The sequence below is a fragment of the Mustelus asterias genome, unplaced genomic scaffold (assembly GCF_964213995.1).
Source record: "Mustelus asterias unplaced genomic scaffold, sMusAst1.hap1.1 HAP1_SCAFFOLD_1262, whole genome shotgun sequence".
Taxonomy (NCBI): domain Eukaryota; kingdom Metazoa; phylum Chordata; class Chondrichthyes; order Carcharhiniformes; family Triakidae; genus Mustelus; species Mustelus asterias.
In genome coordinates this window covers 82,990-102,086 of record NW_027591207.1, presented here as the reverse complement: position 1 = coordinate 102,086, position 19,097 = coordinate 82,990, and the positions used below count along the sequence as shown (strand labels likewise).

General features: G+C 53.8%; 1 protein-coding gene across 1 annotated transcript; it reads left to right on the top strand.

The window, feature by feature from the left end:
• Positions 1-265: 265 nt before the first annotated feature.
• On the top strand, positions 266-13,046 carry LOC144488068 (lysine-specific demethylase 2A-like; the record flags this gene model as incomplete). The annotated part of the gene is made up of 6 exons (XM_078206091.1): positions 266-301; positions 3,865-4,382; positions 6,529-6,692; positions 7,799-7,954; positions 9,197-9,415; positions 12,624-13,046. Coding segments are annotated over 6 exons (1,275 nt in total), but the record flags the coding sequence as incomplete, so codon positions are not given.
• Between the last annotated feature and the right edge of the window lie 6,051 nt (positions 13,047-19,097).

Below are 19,097 nucleotides of genomic sequence, written 5' to 3'. Positions count from 1 at the left end.
GCTGAGGGAGTGCCGCACTGTCAGAGGGTCAGTGCTGAGGGAGTGCCGCACTGTCAGAGGGTCAGTGCTGAGGGAGTGCCGCACTGTCAGAGGGTCAGTGCTGAGGGAGTGCCGCACTGTCAGCGGGTCAGTGCTGAGGGAGTGCCGCACTGTCAGAGGGTCAGTGCTGAGGGAGTGCTGGAGCTCCCCGCTGTGGGATTGGGAATGTGTTATTTGCTGCTCGGTCTGTTCTGATTGTTTTTTTGCTTCAATTCTGTATTCACAGATAAAGTTGGAGAGGGAACAGATTCTCCTTCGAACAGTGAGTGGTTTGATGTTGAATTTGACTGTATAACTCGCCTTCAACAACCTCCAGCTCGTACCCAAGTTGGGTACAGCTGAAGAGGGACCGCTGGTGGAAGCTTCTCGTCCCACACTCCCTTTTCAAAGGCCTGCAGTGAGCTTCAGAAGGAAAGGGTGCTGATTGGCTGAACTGTTGATTCCTGTCGAGACATTGATAGTGGTTAGCGCTGCTCCCTCACAGCGCCAGGCACCCTGGTTCCACTCCCGTCTCGGCTCAGTCTGTCTGGAGTCTGCACGTTCTCCCCGTGTCTGCCTGGGTTTCCTCCGGGTGCTCCGGTTTCCTCCCACACTCCAAAGATATGCAGGTTAGGTGGATTGGCTGCGCTAACTTGCCCCTTAGTGTCAGGGAGTCTAGCTAGGGTAAATGCGTGGGGTTGTGGGGATAGGGCCTGGGTGGGATTGTGGTCGGTGCAGACTCGATGGGCCGAATGGCCTCCTCCTGCACCGTAGGGTTTTATGACCTCATCAAGTTTCCCTGAATTTTGTTCTCAGCCAGTCTCCCATGTGGGACCTTGTCAAAAGCTTGGCTAAAACCCAAAAAAAAACATCAACGTCGCTTCCCTCAGCCACACACTCGATCAGATTCTCAGAAAACTCCAATGAATTCCTTCGGCGTGTCCCCGTCTTGACGAAGCCATGCTGACTATCCCTGGTTAACCCGTGCCTTTCCGAGTGGAGGGTCATTCTCTCCTTCACAATTTCCTCCAGTGCTTTCTGGAGCACTGACGTGAGACTCGGCTGTCTGTAACTTCCTGGCTCAACTCGACCGCCCTTGAAGCAGAACCTCTGGACTTTTAAAATCATTCCCCTCTCAATAAACAACAACATTCCATTGGCTTTCCCAATGACTCGCTGTTCCTGTGGACCAGCCTTGTGTGATTCATGCACCAGGACGCCCAGATCCCTCTGTACCTCAGAGCTCTGTAATCTCTCACCGTTTAGACAATAAGCTTCTTTATTATTCTTCCTGTCAAAGTGGACCATTTCACACTTTCCCGCTCTATACTCAATGTGCCAGAGCTTTTCCCACTCACTGCACCAGTCTCCCATTGCTGCCTCCTTACGTCCTCTTCACAACGTACTGTCTCGCTGACTGCCATATCGCTCCTCGGCTGTGCCCTGGCACACTCAGGGCTGCCCAGTGCTGGAATCATATCTCCCAGGGAACATCGCGTATTTTGCAAGCGTGGCCTCACTTACCCCGGGGAGAAGCAGAAACAGGATGCTCACAACAGGAACAGGCTCAAGTCTTTTCCCCTTTTTTCAGTTATCCGGAAGCGTACAGCTCCCTGCTGTTTTCCACGGAGAATCCCTACAGTGCAGAAGGAGGCCATTCAGCGCATGGGGACTGCACCGACTCTCTGACAGAGCATCGTACCCAGGCCCTATCCCCATAATCCCACACACTTACCATGGCCAATCCACCTAACCTGCTCATCTTGGGACACTAAGGGACAATTTAGCATGGCCAATCCATCTAACCTACACATCTTTGGAGTGTGGGAGGAAACCGGAGCACCCGGAGGAAACCCACGCAGACACGGGGAGAACGTGCAGACTCCACACAGACAGTGACCCGAGCCGGGAATCGAGCCCAGGTCCTTGGCGCTGAGAGGCAGCAGCGCTAACCCACTGTGCCACCGTGCTGCCCTCCAGCCTGCAGATGGATCAGAAACTGGCTCTGTAACAGGACATGGGTGGTGGTAGGAGGCTGTTTGAGTGGCTGGTGTCGCACGGTGTACCACAAGAATCCCTTATTGTTTGTTATAGACCCAAATGACACAGATGAGAATGTGCGGGGAATGTTAAGCAAGTTTGCAGATGGCACCAAGACTGGCAGGTGCTTAATAGTGAAGAGGATGGTTGTAGAGCGTTGGCAGGGATGTGGGGGTCACGGTTACAATTAGATCAGCCATGATCTTATTGAATGGGGTAGCGGACTCCAGGGACTGAGTGGCCTACTCCTGTTAATCTGTACCTTTGTTTGTGCCCTGGTGTGTTCTGTATTTAAGCCCCTTCCTCTCCTGGGTGTTCTGCATTTAAGCCCCTTCCTCTCCTGGTGTGTTCTGTATTTAAGCCCCTTCCTCTCCTGGGTGTTCAGTATTTAAGCTCCTTCCTCTCCTGGGTGTTCAGTATTTAAGCTCCTTCCTCTCCTGGGTGTTCTGTATTTAAGCCCCTTCCTCTCCTGGGTGTTCAGTATTTAAGCCCCTTCCTCTCCTGGGTGTTCAGTATTTAAGCTCCTTCCTCTCCTGGTGTGTTCTGTATTTAAGCCCCTTCCTCTCCTGGTGTGTTCTGTATTTAAGCCCCTTCCTCTCCTGGGTGTTCAGTATTTAAGCTCCTTCCTCTCCTGGGTGTTCAGTATTTAAGCCCCTTCCTCTCCTGGGTGTTCAGTATTTAAGCCCCTTCCTCTCCTGGGTGTTCAGTATTTAAGCCCCTTCCTCTCCTGGGTGTTCAGTATTTAAGCCCGTTCCTCTCCTGGGTGTTCATTATTTAAGCCCCTTCCTCTCCTGGTGTGTTCTGCATTTAAGCTCCTTCCTCTCCTGGGTGTTCAGTATTTAAGCCCCTTCCTCTCCTGGGTGTTCTGTATTTAAGCCCCTTCCTCTCCTGGGTGTTCTGTATTTAAGCCCCTTCCTCTCCTGGGTGTTCTGTATTTAAGCTCCTTCCTCTCCTGGGTGTTCAGTATTTAAGCCCCTTCCTCTCCTGGGTGTTCTGTATTTGAGCCCCTTCCTCTCCTGGTGTGTTCTGTATTTAAGCTCCTTCCTCTCCTGGTGTGTTCTGTATTTAAGCCCCTTCCTCTCCTGGTGTGTTCTGTATTTAAGCTCCTTCCTCTCCTGGTGTGTTCAGTATTTAAGCCCCTTCCTCTCCTGGGTGTTCAGTATTTAAGCCCCTTCCTCTCCTGGTGTGTTCTGTATTTAAGCTCCTTCCTCTCCTGGTGTGTTCTGTATTTAAGTCCCTTCCTCTCCTGGTGTGTTCAGTATTTAAGCCCCTTCCTCTCCTGGGTGTTCAGTATTTAAGCCCCTTCCTCTCCTGGGTGTTCAGTATTTAAGCTCCTTCCTCTCCTGGGTGTTCAGTATTTAAGCTCCTTCCTCTCCTGGGTGTTCAGTATTTAAGCTCCTTCCTCTCCTGGGTGTTCAGTATTTAAGCTCCTTCCTCTCCTGGGTGTTCAGTATTTAAGCCCCTTCCTCTCCTGGGTGTTCTGTATTTAAGCTCCTTCCTCTCCTGGGTGTTCAGTATTTAAGCTCCTTCCTCTCCTGGGTGTTCAGTATTTAAGCTCCTTCCTCTCCTGGGTGTTCAGTATTTAAGCTCCTTCCTCTCCTGGGTGTTCAGTATTTAAGCTCCTTCCTCTCCTGGGTGTTCAGTATTTAAGCTCCTTCCTCTCCTGGGTGTTCAGTATTTAAGCTCCTTCCTCTCCTGGGTGTTCAGTATTTAAGCCCCTTCCTCTCCTGGGTGTTCTGTATTTAAGCCCCTTCCTCTCCTGGGTGTTCTGTATTTAAGCTCCTTCCTCTCTTTCCCCGTTCACAGAAGCGGAAAGCTGAGGACAGCCTGCACTCTCCGGTCCGGGCCAAGATTCTGAGGCCATTGAGAAACCGTGAGGACCTGGCCTTAGCCCCTTACCCCCGGCCTGGCTCCAGCAAGGATGGCATGAGGCCTGGTCGCTCAGAACGCTTCCACCAGCGACAGCTGCGCCGATGCCTGGACCCTCCCTCGGGCAGTGGCACCTCCCACCACCGCCAACTCTCCGAGATCGAGAAAGCCAAAATTCGGGGCTCGCTGCTGACAGTGCGTCTCCACCGCTCGCCCGGAGACTTCAACGGTGCCACCGCACATCACCGGACGCCCGGCTCCAGCCTGCAGCAAACGCCCCGCGTGTTCAGCTGGCAATCTGACTGCCAGTGCCAGCGGGACAACCCCTCGCCCTCCTCCGACACCCCTCCTGAGGATCACATGATGCAGAGGCACCTCTGGATGTCTGTCTTTCGCTACCTGACGCAGAAGGAACTGTGTGTGTGCATGCGAGTGTGCAAAGCGTGGAGCAAGTGGTGAGTACTGTTACGGTGCAGGGAAACCACGCCAAAGTTCCCAGAGGAATCCCTCGCTTCATAATCTGTTAAAACTGTGTGCGAAGGTGTGAATGTCCTTCGTTAACCTTCAGACATTCATTAACAGAAATATCCAACACTCGCTTTGTGAATAAATAACAAGTTATTTAACCAACCGGGAACTTTAACTTACCGAGTAACATGTTGATTAAAATAAGATTCTACTGGAATGCTGTTCAAATAAATACAAGGACCATTCATTAACCAAAAAAACAGAACTTTGTCACTCAAAAACATATATAGATACAACCAGGTTGTGTGTCTGTGGAAAACCTTTGGAGTTCTTCTGCTGTCTGGAAGCTCTTTCTGATTTTGACACCCTTCGTTAGATAGACAGAGAGTTCTCGTAAGAGATATTTTAAGCTGACAGGGAGCCTCCCTTTCCCCCTCTCGGTGCTGAGACGTGGCAGCCCTTCAGTTAAACTGCACTGCCCTCATTCACCAAGAAGGTAGATGAGGGCAGTGCAGTTGATGTTGTCTACATGGACTTTAGCAAGGCCTTTGACAAGGTACCGCATGGTAGGTTGTTGCATAAGGTTAAATCTCACTGGATCCAGGGTGAGGTATCTAAATGGATACAAAATTAACTTGATGACAGAAACCAGAGGGTGGTTGTAGAGAGTTGTTTCTCAAACTGGAGGCCTGTGACAAGCGGTGTGCCTCAGGGATCAGTGCTGGGCCCACTGTTATTTGTCATTTATATTAATGATTTGGATGAGAATATAGGGGGCATGGTTAGTAAGTTTGCAGATGAGACCAAGATTGGTGGCAGAGTGGACAGTGAAGAAAGTTATCTCCAATTGCAACGGGATCTTGATCAATTGGGTCAGTGGGCTGACGAATGGCAGATGGAGTTTAATTTAGACAAATGCGAGGTGATGGATTTTGGTAGATTGAACCAGGGCAGGACTTACTCAGTTAATGGTAGGGCGTTGGGGAGAGTTACAGAACAAAGAGATCCAGGGGTACATGTTCATAGCTCCTTGAAAGTGGAGTCACAGGTGGACAGAGTGGTGAAGAAGGCATTCGGCATGCTTGGTTTCATCGGTCAGAACATTGAATACAGGAGTTGGGACGTCTTGTTGAAGTTGTACAAGACATTGGTAAGGCCACACTTGGAATAATGTGTACAGTTCTGGTCACCCTATTATAGAAAGGATATTATTAAACTAGAAAGGATATTATCAAAACTAGAAAGAGTGCAGAAAAGATTTACTAGGATGTTACCGGGACTTGATGGTTTGAGTTATAAGGAGAGGCTGAATAGACTGGGACTTTTTTCTCTGGAGCGTAGGAGGCTGAGGGGTGACCTTATAGAGGTCTATAAAATAATGAGGGGCACAGATCAGCTGGATAGTCAACATCTTTTCCCAAAGGTAGGGGAGTCTAAAACTAGAGGACATAGGTTTAAGGTGAGAGGGGAGAGATACAAAAGTGTCCAGAGGGGCAATTTTTTCACACACAGGGCGGTGAGTGTCTGGAACAAGCTGTCAGAGGCAGTAGTAGAGGCGGGTACAATATTTAAAAAGCATTTAGATAGTTACATGGGTACGATGGGTATAGAGGGATATGGGCCAAACGCGGGTAAGTGGGATTAGCTTAGTGATTTTTAAAAAGAGGGCGGCATGGACAGGTTGGGCCGAAGGGCCTGTTTCCATGCTGTAAACCTCTGTGACTCTATGGACTGCAGGCAGCTGAGTTCCTCTTTATCGCTGTGTTGACCTATCAATTTTCCCAGCGTCAGAGGTTTGGTCTGATGTTGGCAACAAGAGCGAATTGAAAAAGTTCCAGATCGCAGAGTGTCGTCTTTAAACTGATCGGCTGTCAAAATTCAAAGGCCCGCAAAGCCTGTTACCAAGGCAACCCTGATGCTTGGTCTCTGCTACAAATGTTGCACTCTGTGTACCCTGTGTGTCCCTGCATTTTCAACCTGGAAACAGTGACACAAAACCAGTTTGTAAAGGGACCGCGCTTTACAAACTCAACTTGGCAACAGTATGTAGCTGGCAACAGCATTCCTTCACCCCAGCCCGCGTGTTGCCGTACTGTCCCCGTGCCGGACTAACCCTCTCCTCTCCCCGGGCAGGTGTTGTGACAAGAGGCTGTGGACGAAGATCAACCTGAGCCGCTGTAAATCCATCACCCCCATGGCTCTGGGCAGCATCAGCAAGCGGCTGCCCGTCAGCCTGGATCTGAGCTGGAGCAACATCTCCAGAAAGCAGCTTACCTGGCTCATCAACAGGCTACCTGGTGAGAGCGAGCGGGGGGGAGGGGGGAGAGGCTGAGGGGGTGGGGGGAGAGGCTGAGGGGGAGCGAGGGGGTGGGGGGGGGAGAGGCTGAGGGGGGGGCGAGCGAGGGGGTGGGGGGAGAGGCTGAGGGGGGAGCGAGGGGGTGGGGGGAGAGGCTGAGGGGGGAGCGAGGGGGTGGGGGGAGAGGCTGAGGGGGAGTGAGGGGGTGGGGGGCAGAGGCTGAGGGGGGAGCGAGGGGGTGGGGGGAGTGAGGGGGTGGGGGGGGAGAGGCTGAGGGGGGAGCGAGGGGGTGGGGGGGAGCGAGGGGGTGGGGGAGAGAGGCTGAGGGGGGGGCGAGCGAGGTGGTGGGGGGGAGAGGCTAGGGTGGGGGGGAGAGGCTAGGGTGGGGGGGAGAGGCTGAGGGGGGAGCGAGGGGGTGGGGGGAGAGGCTGAGGGGGGAGTGAGGGGGTGGGGGGCAGAGGCTGAGGGGGGAGTGAGGGGGTGGGGGGCAGAGGCTGAGGGGGGAGCTAGGTGGTGGGGGGAGAGGCTGAGGGGGGAGTGAGGGGGTGGGGGCAGAGGCTGAGGGGGGAGCGAGGGGGTGGGGGGAGAGGCTGAGGGGGAGTGAGGGGGTGGGGGGGAGCGAGGGGGTGGGGGGGAGAGGCTGAGGGGGGAGCGAGGGGGTGGGGGGAGAGGCTGAGGGGGGAGCGAGGGGGTGGGGGGAGAGGCTGAGGGGGAGTGAGGGGGTGGGGGCAGAGGCTGAGGGGGGAGCGAGGGGGTGGGGGGAGAGGCTGAGGGGGGAGCGAGGGGGTGGGGGGGGAGAGGCTGAGGGGGGAGCGAGGGGGTGGGGGGGGAGAGGCTGAGGGGGAAGTGAGGGGGTGGGGGGAGAGGCTGAGGGGGGAGTGACTGAGGGAGAGGGGGCGGGGGGACAGAGAGCGTGCGAGAGGGGGTGAGGGGGTTTGGGGGGAAAGCGGGAGGCGAAGGGTGGGGGGGTGTCGGTGAGAGCGCAAGGGGGGTGGGGGGAGGTGAGAGCGTGCCAGCGGGAAGGCGAGGGTGCGCGAGGGGGGTAGTGGGCCACCCGTGCCCCCCCTCCCCAGTGTTTAACGGTCTGTCTTTCTGTCTCTGTGACAGGTTTGAAAGACCTCTTTCTGTCTGGATGTTCCTGGTCTGCGATCTCCGCTCTCAGTACCTCCAACTGTCCACTCCTCCGAACGCTCGACCTACGCTGGGCCGAGGGATTGAGGGACACACAGATGAGGGATCTACTCTGCACTCCAGATAAGCCAGGTAGGCTGCGAGGGCTCGACTCTGTGGGGAGGGACCGGCTGGGACGAGGGACCGCCTTGTTCTCAGTCCCCCGCACCCATAAGACCATAAGACCATAAGACATAGGAGCGGAAGTAAGGCCATTCGGCCCATCGAGTCCACTCCACCATTCAATCATGGTTGATTTCAACTCCATTTACCCGCTCTCTCCCCATAGCCCTTAATTCCTCGAGAAATCAAGAATTTATCAATTTCTGTCTTGAAGACGCTCAACGTCTCGGCCTCCACAGCCCTCTGTGGCAATGAATTCCACAGACCCACCACTCTCTGGCTGAAGAAATTTCTCCTCATCTCTGTTCTAAAGTGACTCCCTTTTATTCTAAGGCTGTGCCCCCGCGTCCTAGTCTCCCCTGTTAATGGAAACAACTTCCCTACGTCCATCCTATCTAAGCCGTTCATTATCTTGTAAGTTTCTATCAGATCTCCCCTCAACCTCCTAAACTCCAATGAATATAATCCCACGATCCTCAGACGTTCATCGTATGTCAGGCCTACCATTCCTGGGATCATCCGTGTGAATCTCCGCTGGACCCGCTCCAGTGCCAGTATGTCCTTCCTGAGGTGTGGGGCCCAAAATTGCTCACAGTACTCCAAATGGGGCCTAACCAGTGCTTTATAAAGCCTCAGAAGTACATCCCTGCTTTTGTATTCCAAGCCTCTTGAGATAAATGACAACATTACATTTGCTTTCTTAATTACGGACTCAACCTGCAAGTTTACCTTTAGAGAATCCTGGACTAGGACTCCCAAGTCCCTTTGCACTTTAGCATTATGAATTTTGTCACCGTTTAGAAAATAGTCCATGCCTCTATTCTTTTTTCCAAAGTGTACGACCTCGCACTTGCCCACGTTGAATTTCATCAGCCACTTCTTGGACCACTCTCCTAAACTGTCTAAATCTTTCTGCAGCCTCCCCACCTCCTCAATACTACCTGCCCCTCCACCTATCTTTGTATCATCGGCAAACTTGGCCAGAATGCTCCCAGTCCCGTCATCTAGATCGTTAATATATAAAGAGAACAGCTGTGGCCCCAACACTGAACCCTGCGGGACACCACTTGTCACCGGTTGCCATTCTGAGAAAGAACCTTTTATCCCAACTCTCTGCCTTCTGTCTGACAGCCAATCGTCAAGTGTGTTACAACACCGACCCCGCTCATTCGCACCCCCCTCACTGGTGGTTTCCTCTCTCTCTGTCCGCAGGCCAACTGGACAATCGTAGCAAGTTACGCAACGTGACGGATTTCCGATTAGCGGGCCTGGATATCAGTGACGTCACCCTGCGGCTCATCATTCGCCACATGCCCCTGCTCTCCCGCCTGGACCTCAGCCATTGCAGCCACCTGAGCGACCACTCCCTCAACCTCCTGACTGCTGTGGGCTCGTCGACTCGCAACTCCCTCAGTGAGCTGCAGCTGGAAGGTGAGAAGCCTGGGCCCGCCCGTCCGCGGGGGTGGTTAGTGCTGCTCCCTCACAGCGCCAGGGACCCGGGTTCGATTCCCGGGGGCACGGTGACACAGTGGTTAGCGCTGCTGCCTCACAGCGCCAGGGACCCGGGTTCGATTCCCGGGGGCACGGTGACACAGTGGGTTAGCACTGCTGCCTCACAGCGCCAGGGACCCGGGTTCGATTCCCGGGGGCACGGTGACACAGTGGTTAGCGCTGCTGCCTCACAGCGCCAGGGACCCGGGTTCGATTCCCGGGGGCACGGTGACACAGTGGTTAGCGCTGCTGCCTCACAGCGCCAGGGACCCGGGTTCGATTCCCGGGGGCACGGTGACACAGTGGGTTAGCGCTGCTGCCTCACAGCGCCAGGGACCCGGGTTCGATTCCCGGGGGCACGGTGACACAGTGGGTTAGCGCTGCTGCCTCACAGCGCCAGGGACCCGGGTTCGATTCCCGGGGGCACGGTGACACAGTGGTTAGCGCTGCTGCCTCACAGCGCCAGGGACCCGGGTTCGATTCCCGGGGGCACGGTGACACAGTGGGTTAGCGCTGCTCCCTCACAGCGCCAGGGACCCGGGTTCGATTCCCGACCTCGGGTCACTGTCTGTGTGGAGTCTGCACATTCTCCCCGTGTCTGTGTGGGTTTCCTCCGGGTGCTCCGGTTTCCTCCCACAGTCTGAAAGACGTGCTGGTTAGGGTGCATTGGGCCGTGCTAAACTCTCCCTCAGTGTGTCAGAGGGGAATTACATGGGGTTACGGGGATAGGGCCTGGGTGGGATTGTGATCAGTGCGGGCTCAGTGGGCCGAATGGCCTCCTCCTGTGCTGCAGCGATTCCCTGATTCGAAAGGAAACCTCTTTAATCAAATGGAACTGTGATTCTGGGGGATGATGGAGCACTGCAGCTCCCCCCCGCACCCGCTGGGCCCACTGGTCACATGATGTGGAGATGCCGGCATTGGACTGGGGTAAACACAGTAACAAGTTTAACAACACCAGGAGCTCCGGAAGCTTGTGTGGCTTTTGCTACCAAATAAACCTGTTGGACTTTAACCTGGTCACACGCAGGACGAGCTCCCTTTATAAATGCTCAAGGTAGTTTATCAAACAATCCAGTCCAACAGGGACTCCCACTCACCCCGACCCTTTCCTTTCCCCCTTTACACTGTGGACAAGACCCGAATGAGCTCATTCAGGTCCCGCACCATCTTGACTCTCTCGTTTTGGCATTTTCCCAGCATGATTGACGACAGAGAGCGATCTGATAGCGAACAAGTAATGAGTGTTGTTGGCAGAAAATGGAGACATCCGGCCCCATCCTCACATCGGTGCCCTTAAAATGGTGCCGATCTACCACGGCACATTATGGAGCACTGACCCTCTGACAGTGCGGTACTCCCTCAGCACTGACCCTCTGACAGTGCGGCACTCCCTCAGCACTGACCCACTGACAGTGCGGCACTCCCTCAGCACTGACCCTCTGACAGTGCTGCACTCCCTCAGTACTGACCCTCTGACAGTGCGACACTCCCTCAGCACTGACCCTCTGACAGTGCAGCACTCCCTCAGCACTGACCCTCTGACAGTGCGGCACTCCCTCAGCACTGACCCTCTGACAGTGCGGCACTCCCTCAGCACTGACCCTCTGACAGTGCGGCACTCCCTCAGTACTGACCCTCTGACAGTGCGGCACTCCCTCAGCACTGACCCTCTGACAGTGCGGCACTCCCTCAGCACTGACCCTCTGACAGTGCGGCACTCCCTCAGTACTGACCCTCTGACAGTGCGGCACTCCCTCAGCACTGACCCTCTGACAGTGCGGCACTCCCTCAGCACTGACCCTCTGACAGTGCGGCACTCCCTCAGCACTGACCCTCTGACAGTGCGGCACTCCCTCAGCACTGACCCTCTGGCAGTGCGGCACTCCCTCAGCACTGACCCTCTGGCAGTGCGGCACTCCCTCAGCACTGACCCTCTGGCAGTGCGGCACTCCCTCAGCACTGACCCTCTGACAGTGCGGCACTCCCTCAGCACTGACCCTCTGGCAGTGCGGCACTCCCTCAGCACTGACCCTCTGACAGTGCGGCACTCCCTCAGTACTGACCCTCTGACAGTGCGGCACTCCCTCAGTACTGACCCTCTGACAGTGCGACACACCCTCAGCACTGACCCTCTGGCAGTGCGGCACTCCCTCAGCACTGACCCTCTGGCAGTGCGGCACTCCCTCAGCACTGACCCTCTGACAGTGCGGCACTCCCTCAGTACTGACCCTCTGACAGTGCGGCACTCCCTCAGCACTGACCCTCTGACAGTGCGGCACTCCCTCAGCACTGACCCTCTGACAGTGCGGCACTCCCTCAGTACTGACCCTCTGACAGTGCGGCACTCCCTCAGCACTGACCCTCTGACAGTGCGGCACTCCCTCAGTATTGATCCACTGAGAAGGACTATAGGACACAATCAGATTAGAATGAATGTTAGAGCAGACTCTTTGGGCCGAATGGCTCCCTCCTCCTTATTGAACCGCTGCGGTGTAGGTACACCTGCAGTGCTGTTAGGGAGGGAGTTCCAGGATTGTTATTGACATCAGTCAGTCCCCGTGTGGTGTAGGTACAGCCACAGTGCTGTTAGGGAGGGAGTTCCAGGATTGTTATTGGACATCAGTCAGTCCCATGTGGTGTAGGTACACCCACAGTGCTGTTAGGGAGGGAGTTCCAGGATTTGGACCCAGCGACAGTGAAGGAACAGCCGATATATTTCCAAGTCGGGATGGTGAGTGACTCGGAGGGGAGCCTCCAGGTGGGGGTGTTCCCAGGTATCTGCTGCCCTTGTCCTTCTAGATGGTAGAGGTGGTGGGTTTGGAAGGTGCTGCCTAAGGAGCCTTGGTGAGTCGCTGCGGTGCATCTTGTAGATGGTACACACGGCTGTCACTGTGCGTCGGGGGTGGGGGGAGTGAGTGTTTGTGGTTAGCGTGTCGATCGAGCAGGGCTGCTTTGTCCTGGATGGTATTGAGCTTCTCGAGTGTTGTTGGGAGCCGCACCCATCCAGCTCCTTGCTCCGTGACTGACGCCGCCTCTCTCTCCCCTGTTTGTCTCTCTCTCTCTCTCTCCCCTGTTTGTCTCTCTCTCTCTCTCTCTCCCCTGTTTGTCTCTCTCTCTCCCCTGTTTGTCTCTGTCCCTCTCTCAGGTTGTAATAAGTTGACGGACCAGTGCCTCAATTACCTGAAGAGGATTGGAAACATTTCCTGCATCAACCTGCACAATTGTAAGCAGATCTCGACCGGGGCCTGTGAGCTGCTCCTGTCTGAACTCTCTGTAAATGGTCTCTTCTGTCTCTCTGAGGAACGGCAGATTCGCAAGATCAGCTGAGGAAGAGAAGCTCCCTCCCTCCCTCCCTCAACCCCCTCCCCACCCTCCCTCAACTCCCTCCCTCAACCCCCTCCCCACCCTCCCTCAACTCCCTCCCTCAACCCCCTCCCCACCCTCCCTCAACTCCCTCCCTGAACCCCCTACCCACCCTCCCTCAACTCCCTCCCTCAACCCCCTACCCACCCTCCCTCAACTCCCTCCCTCAACCCCCTACCCACCCTCCCTCAACTCCCTCCCTCAACCCCCTACCCACCCTCCCTCAACTCCCTCCCTCCCTCAACCCCCATGGTTCTGCGGTACATCTCTCCCTCTGTTTCTCTCCCCCCCTCCCCCTCCCCCCCTCCTCCCCCTCCCCCTCCCCCTCCCCCTCCCCCCCTCCCCCCCTCCCCCCCTTCCCCCTCTCCCCCTCTCCCCCTCTCCCCCTCCCTCCCTCTCCCCCTCTCCCCCTCTCCCCCTCTCCCCCTCTCCCCCTCTCTCCCTCTCTCCCTCTCCCCCTCCCCCTCTCCCTCTCCCCCTCCCTCCCTCCCTCCCTCCCTCCCTCCTCTCTCTCTCTCTCTCCCTCTCCCTCTCCCCCTCCCCCACCCCCTCTCTCCCTCTCTTCCGGACCCAGCATCTCTCCATCTGTCCCTGTCTGCAGTGGGTTAAATGGAGGTGTTCAGGGGCCAGCAGGAGTCAAACGGCAAAACAGAAGAATGGCTTCTCCTGGATTCCACGGGCAGAAATGTTTTAATTTCAAAAGTTTGGTTGTGTGTGTGTGTTTTTTTTGGGGGGCTTTCTCTTTCCAGGGTTTGATTGTTTGAGCTTTTGTTAATTTAGTCTCTCTCTCTCTCTCTCTGCCATCACCAGGATTGACCTGGGTTGGGTTTGGATCCCGGTGGTAACCTCTGCACGGGGTAGGATTGGGGGGAGGGGGGGGGTGACAGAGGTTTGACTGGGTTGGGGGAGGGGGGATCAATTTGGGTTGCGTGCGGGGACAGAGTGGGCGGTTCATGTGGCCGTTCCCAATGCTCTCCCCCTCCCCCCCCATCCTCCCCTCAGTTCCTTACAGAAAGCGAGAGAGAGAGACAGGGACCTTCAGAGACGCTTGTGGCTAATTCGTAGCTGGAGTCTTGCACAGAAACTTCTCATGTTTGGTGGGAGAGGGGGGGGGTGGGAGAGGAAGGGGGGGTGGGAGAGGGGGAGGGTGGGAGAGGGGGGTGGGAGAGGGGGGGTGCGGTGTGGCCCGGAGGGGGGGGTTTGGGATAGATATATATTTTTCCATAGGGTTTAGGATCTGCGACCATGGCCTAGCGATTTAGTCAAGTCCCCCTCCCTCCCCAGCTCCCGCCACCCCTCCCTCCCGGTCGAGCAGCCCTGTTGGCTCAGAGCCCCCCCCCGCCCCCCCTTACAGCCGAAAGGAAGATGAACCCTCTGCCCTCTGGGATGCGGGGGAGGGGGGGGTGTCGTGGGGCTGAGTTTCTGTAAATAGTTTGGTTCTGCCGAAGCTTGTTGTTTTTTTTCTTATACGCCTCCCCCTCCCCCTCGCCCCCTCTCCCCCTCGCCCCCCTCCCCCTCACCCCCCCTCGCTCCCCCTCCCTCCCCCCTCCCTCCCCCTCGCTCCCTCACCCCACCCTCACCCCTCCCTCCCCCTCGCTCCCTCACCCCACCCTCACCCCTCCCTCCCCCTCGCTCCCTCACCCCACCCTCACCCCTCCCTCCCCCTCGCTCCCCCACCCCCCTCGCTGCCCTCCTCACTCCCCCCTCCCCCTCGCTCCCCCCCACCCTCGCCCACCCTCTCCCCCCCCCCCCCCCCCCCCCCCCTCACCCCTCCCTCTCCCCAAGTTGCGATTTAAGAAAAGTTTAAACAGAGATAAATTAATGACCCAATCCTGCGTAGACGGCCTGCGTTTCCCTGCTGGGGTCTGGGTGCTCCGAGACCCCCTCCCTCGCCGCTGAGACCCCTCCCTCGCCGCCTGCTGCCCATTCGCCACTTCCTTTGTTTTTTTAAAGAGAGAAATCCGATTTAGAAACTTTAAAAATAAAACTTTATGCGGGAAGAATCTGTGTATAAAAGTTGCAGAATGACGGCCTGCGGGCATTATTTTCTTCTCGATCTTTCTCGTTTTTTGGAATAAAAATGCTTTAAAAAACCCGTGTCTGTTTCTCTGTCCGCCCCCCCCTCCCCCCGTCTGTCTTTCTCTGGTCGCCCCCCCCCCCCCCCCTCTGTCTCTCTCTGGTGCCCCCCCCCCCCCCCCTCTGTCTCTCTCTGGCTGCGCACACCCACCTTCCCTGAATAGGATGTAGAGAAAGATCAACTTAATGCGAGGTGGGTCCATTCAAAAGTCTGACAGCAGCAGGGAAGAAGCTGTTCTTGAGTCGGTCGGTACGTGACCTCAGACTTTTGTATCTTTTTCCCGACGGAAGAGAGAATGTCCGGGGTGCGTGGGGTCCTTGATTATGCCGGCTGCTTTTCCCGAGGCAGCGGGAAGTGTAGGCAGAGTCAATGGATGGGAGGCTGGTTTGCGTGATGGATTGGGCTACATTCATAACCCTTTGTAGTTCCTTGCGGTCTTGGGCAGAGCAGGAGCCCCAGACCAAGCTGTGATACAACCAGAAAGAATGCTTTCTATGGGGCATCTGTAAAAGTTGGTGAGAGTCGTAGCTGACATGCCGAATTTCCTTAGTCTTCTGAGAAAGTAGAGGCGTTGGTGGGGCTTTCTTAACTATAGTGTCGGCGTGGGGGGACCAGGACTGCACAAACTCTCCCTAAATTCCCTGTGTGTTGTTTGAATCCCTGTTATTGAGATATTAGAATCATAGATCAATACAGCACGGAAACAGGCCCTTCGGCCCAACCAATCCATGCCGACCCTGCTGCCGTCCCAGCTGGTCCCAATCGCCCATATTTGGTCCATATCCCTCTAACCCATTCCCATCCGTGTACTTTTATCCAAATGGTTTTTGAATGTTTCTATTGAACCTTCCTCAACACGTTCTCTGGCCAGCTCATTCCATACCCGCACCACCCTCTGTGTGAAGAAGTTGCCCCTCCGCTCCCTTTTAAACCTTTCCCCTCTCACCTTTAACCTACGCCCTCTAGTTTTCAATTCCCCGTCCCTGGGAAAAAGACTCCAGGCATTCACCCTATCTGTGCCCCTCATGATTTTACCTCAATAAGGTCCCCCCTCATTCCCCTACGCTCCAAGGAATAAAGTCTTAGCCTGGCCAACCTCACCCGATAACTCAGGCCCCACTAGTCCTGGCAACATCCTCATCCATAAGACATCGGAGTAGAATTAGGCCATTCGGCCCATCGAGTCTGCTCCGCCATTCAATCATGGCTGATATTTTTCTCATCCCCATTCTCCTGCCTTTTCCCCATAACCCCTGATCCCCTTATTAATCGAGAACCTGTCTATCTCTGTCTTAAAGACACTCAATGACCTGGCCTCCACAGCCTTCTGCGGCAAAGAGTTCCACAGATTCACCACTCTCTGGCTGAAGAAATTCCTCCTCATCTCTGTTTTAAAGGATCGTCCCTTTAGCCTGAGGTTGTGCCTCTGGTTCTAGTTTTTTCTACTAGTGGAAACATCCTCTCTACATCCACTCTATCCAGGCCTCGCAGTATCCTGTAAGTTTCAATAAGATCCCCCCCTCATCCTTCTAAGCTCCAACAAGTACAGACCCAGAGTCCTCAACCATTCCTCATACGACAAGCTCTTCATTCCAGGGATCATCTCCGGACCCTTTCCAAGGTCAGCACATCCTTCCTTAGATATGGGGCCCAAACCTGTTCATAATACTCCAAATGGGGTCTGACCAGAGCCTTATACAGCCTCAGAAGTCCATCCCTGCTCTTGTATTCTAACCCTCTCGACATGAATGCTAACATTGCATTTGCCTTCCTAACTGCCGACTGAACCTGCATGTTAACCTTAAGAGAATCTTGAACAAGGATTCCCAAGTCCCTTTGTGTTTCTGATTTCTGAAGCATTTCCCCATTTAGAAAATAGTCTCTGCCTCCATTCCTCCTTCCAAAGTGCATAACCTCACACTTTTCCACATTGTATTCCATCTGCCACTTCTTTGCCCACTCTCCTAACCTGTCCAAGTCCTTCTGCAGCCCCCCTTGTTTCCTCAATACTACCTGTCCCTCTACATATCTTTGTATCATCTGCAAACTTAGTAACAGTGCCTTCAGTTCCTTCCTCCAAATCGTTAATGTATATTGTGAAAAGTTGTGGTCCCAGCACTGACCCCTGAGGCACACCACTAGTCACCAGCTGCCATCCTGAGAAAGACCCCTTTATCCCCACTCTCTGCCTTCTGCCAGTCAGCCAATCCTCTATCCATGCTAGAATCTTATCCTTAACACTATGGGCTCTTAACGTATTTAACAGTCTCCTATGCGGCACCTTGTCAAACGCCTTCTGGAAATCTAAATAGATCGCACCCACTGGTTCTCCTTTATCTAACTTCCTTGTTACCTCCTCAAAGAACAATCTTCAATTGTAAATCTTCTCTGCGCTCTTCCCAGTTTATCAATATCTTTCCGATAACACGGTGACCACAACTGTGCACAACTCTCCACTGTGTGAAGAGGCGGCTGAACAGCCTTGCTTGAGTTTTAACTTTCTGCCCTCCGTACCCTCCCGTTCCCCCGCCCCCTTGTTCTGGATTCTCACCTCCCGCACCCTGACACCTCTCCCCCCCCCCCCCCCCCCCCCCCCCAAACCAGGGGAAACCATTTGTGTCTCTGTCATTCTTAACATTGTAGGAATATTACAGGGTTTATGAGTTGTGGGTTTTAAACAATAAGGAGAAAGGTGTGATCTGCACGTGTAGATTCGAACTAACAACAGATTTATTGAGTCGTTGCCGGTACAGAGTCAAAAATTAATCCTCAACAGGAGCCTATCTCTCTCTCTGCCTTAAAATCATGTGACTGGTTCTTAAAGCAATCATGCAACCACTTACATATATAACATCCCTCCCCCTTTACCTCTGTGGTTATGGCAACAAATTGCTGCGATGTTACACGTAGGATCATCAATATTCTAGAGACGGCGCCATGGACCATTAATCATTATACACCGTGAATCAGAAAATCGATCAGGAAAATGTCAATTCTTCAGTTCTGGAATTTGTTCTTAACCCTCGAAGTACGATTTGGAACTTCAGTAGATGCTTCTTCTCTTGGAACTAAATTCTGCATCAGTCTCACGTGGTAATGGAGCACAGACACAATCATCAGGTGACTCAGATTCAACCAAGTCTTTAGGGTTCACAAGAGGGACTGAAGAAGTTGGTACTTCCGTTTCAATGTTGCTAAACTAGTTCATCCTCGGTTTGAACCGTTTAAGAAATTGGACCTGTTTTTGCTAAAATTCTGGCTGTACCTAATCCTCACTCATGCAATAACTACGCGCTAACACTCGATCTCCTGGTTGAAATGAGTGTTGTTTTGCCATTACTTCTCATCCAGCAACTTGTAGTTAATGTTCTACCAACTCTGAAGTTTCTGGAGGTAATAAATCAGTTCTCAACTTTCTCTTTAAGAGTAGCAGTGCAGGTGAACATTGGGTCGTTGTGTCAGTCGTGTTTCTATAAGATGCCAAAAAGCTATTCACTCGATGTGATAATGAACCTTTCTCTCTTGATGCTTTTAAAGAATGTTTCAAGGATTGTATGAATCTTTCAGCTAATCCATTGGTTGATGGATGATAAGGTGTGGATTTTATATCCTATTTACTTTGAGAAAATCCTCAAGCTCTTGTGAAGTAAACTGTGAGCTATTATCTCTAACAATCTGTTCCAGCTTACCAAATCTCGCAAACATTTCATCAAGTTTCCTCTGCTTTGTTCAGATGTAGAAAATCTCATGATAACAGCTTCTGGCCACTTCGAGTGTGCATCAATTATGGCCAATAACATGTCACCCTCAAACGAGCCAGTGAAATCTACATATCGTTGCCCTGGCGTTTTAGGCCACCCCTAAGAGTGTAGACAAGTGTGATGTTTTTCTTATTGGTGGACAGGATTGACACTGTCCCACCTTTTCTTCAATCTGAGTATCCAGACCCGGCCACCAAAAATAACTAAATGCTAATTCCTTCATCCAGAATATACCAGGATGTCCTTCATGTCGTTGTTCAAGAACTCTTCCACACAGGCTAGCAGGGATGGTCTCTCGGAGTCCCCACAATAGAAACCTTGGACGGTCAACTGAAGCTTTCTTGACACATATGGTTTTAAATCAGGATGTGTACGATGCGTTCCAGATATCGTTCCTTTCAATATCACATCCATCACC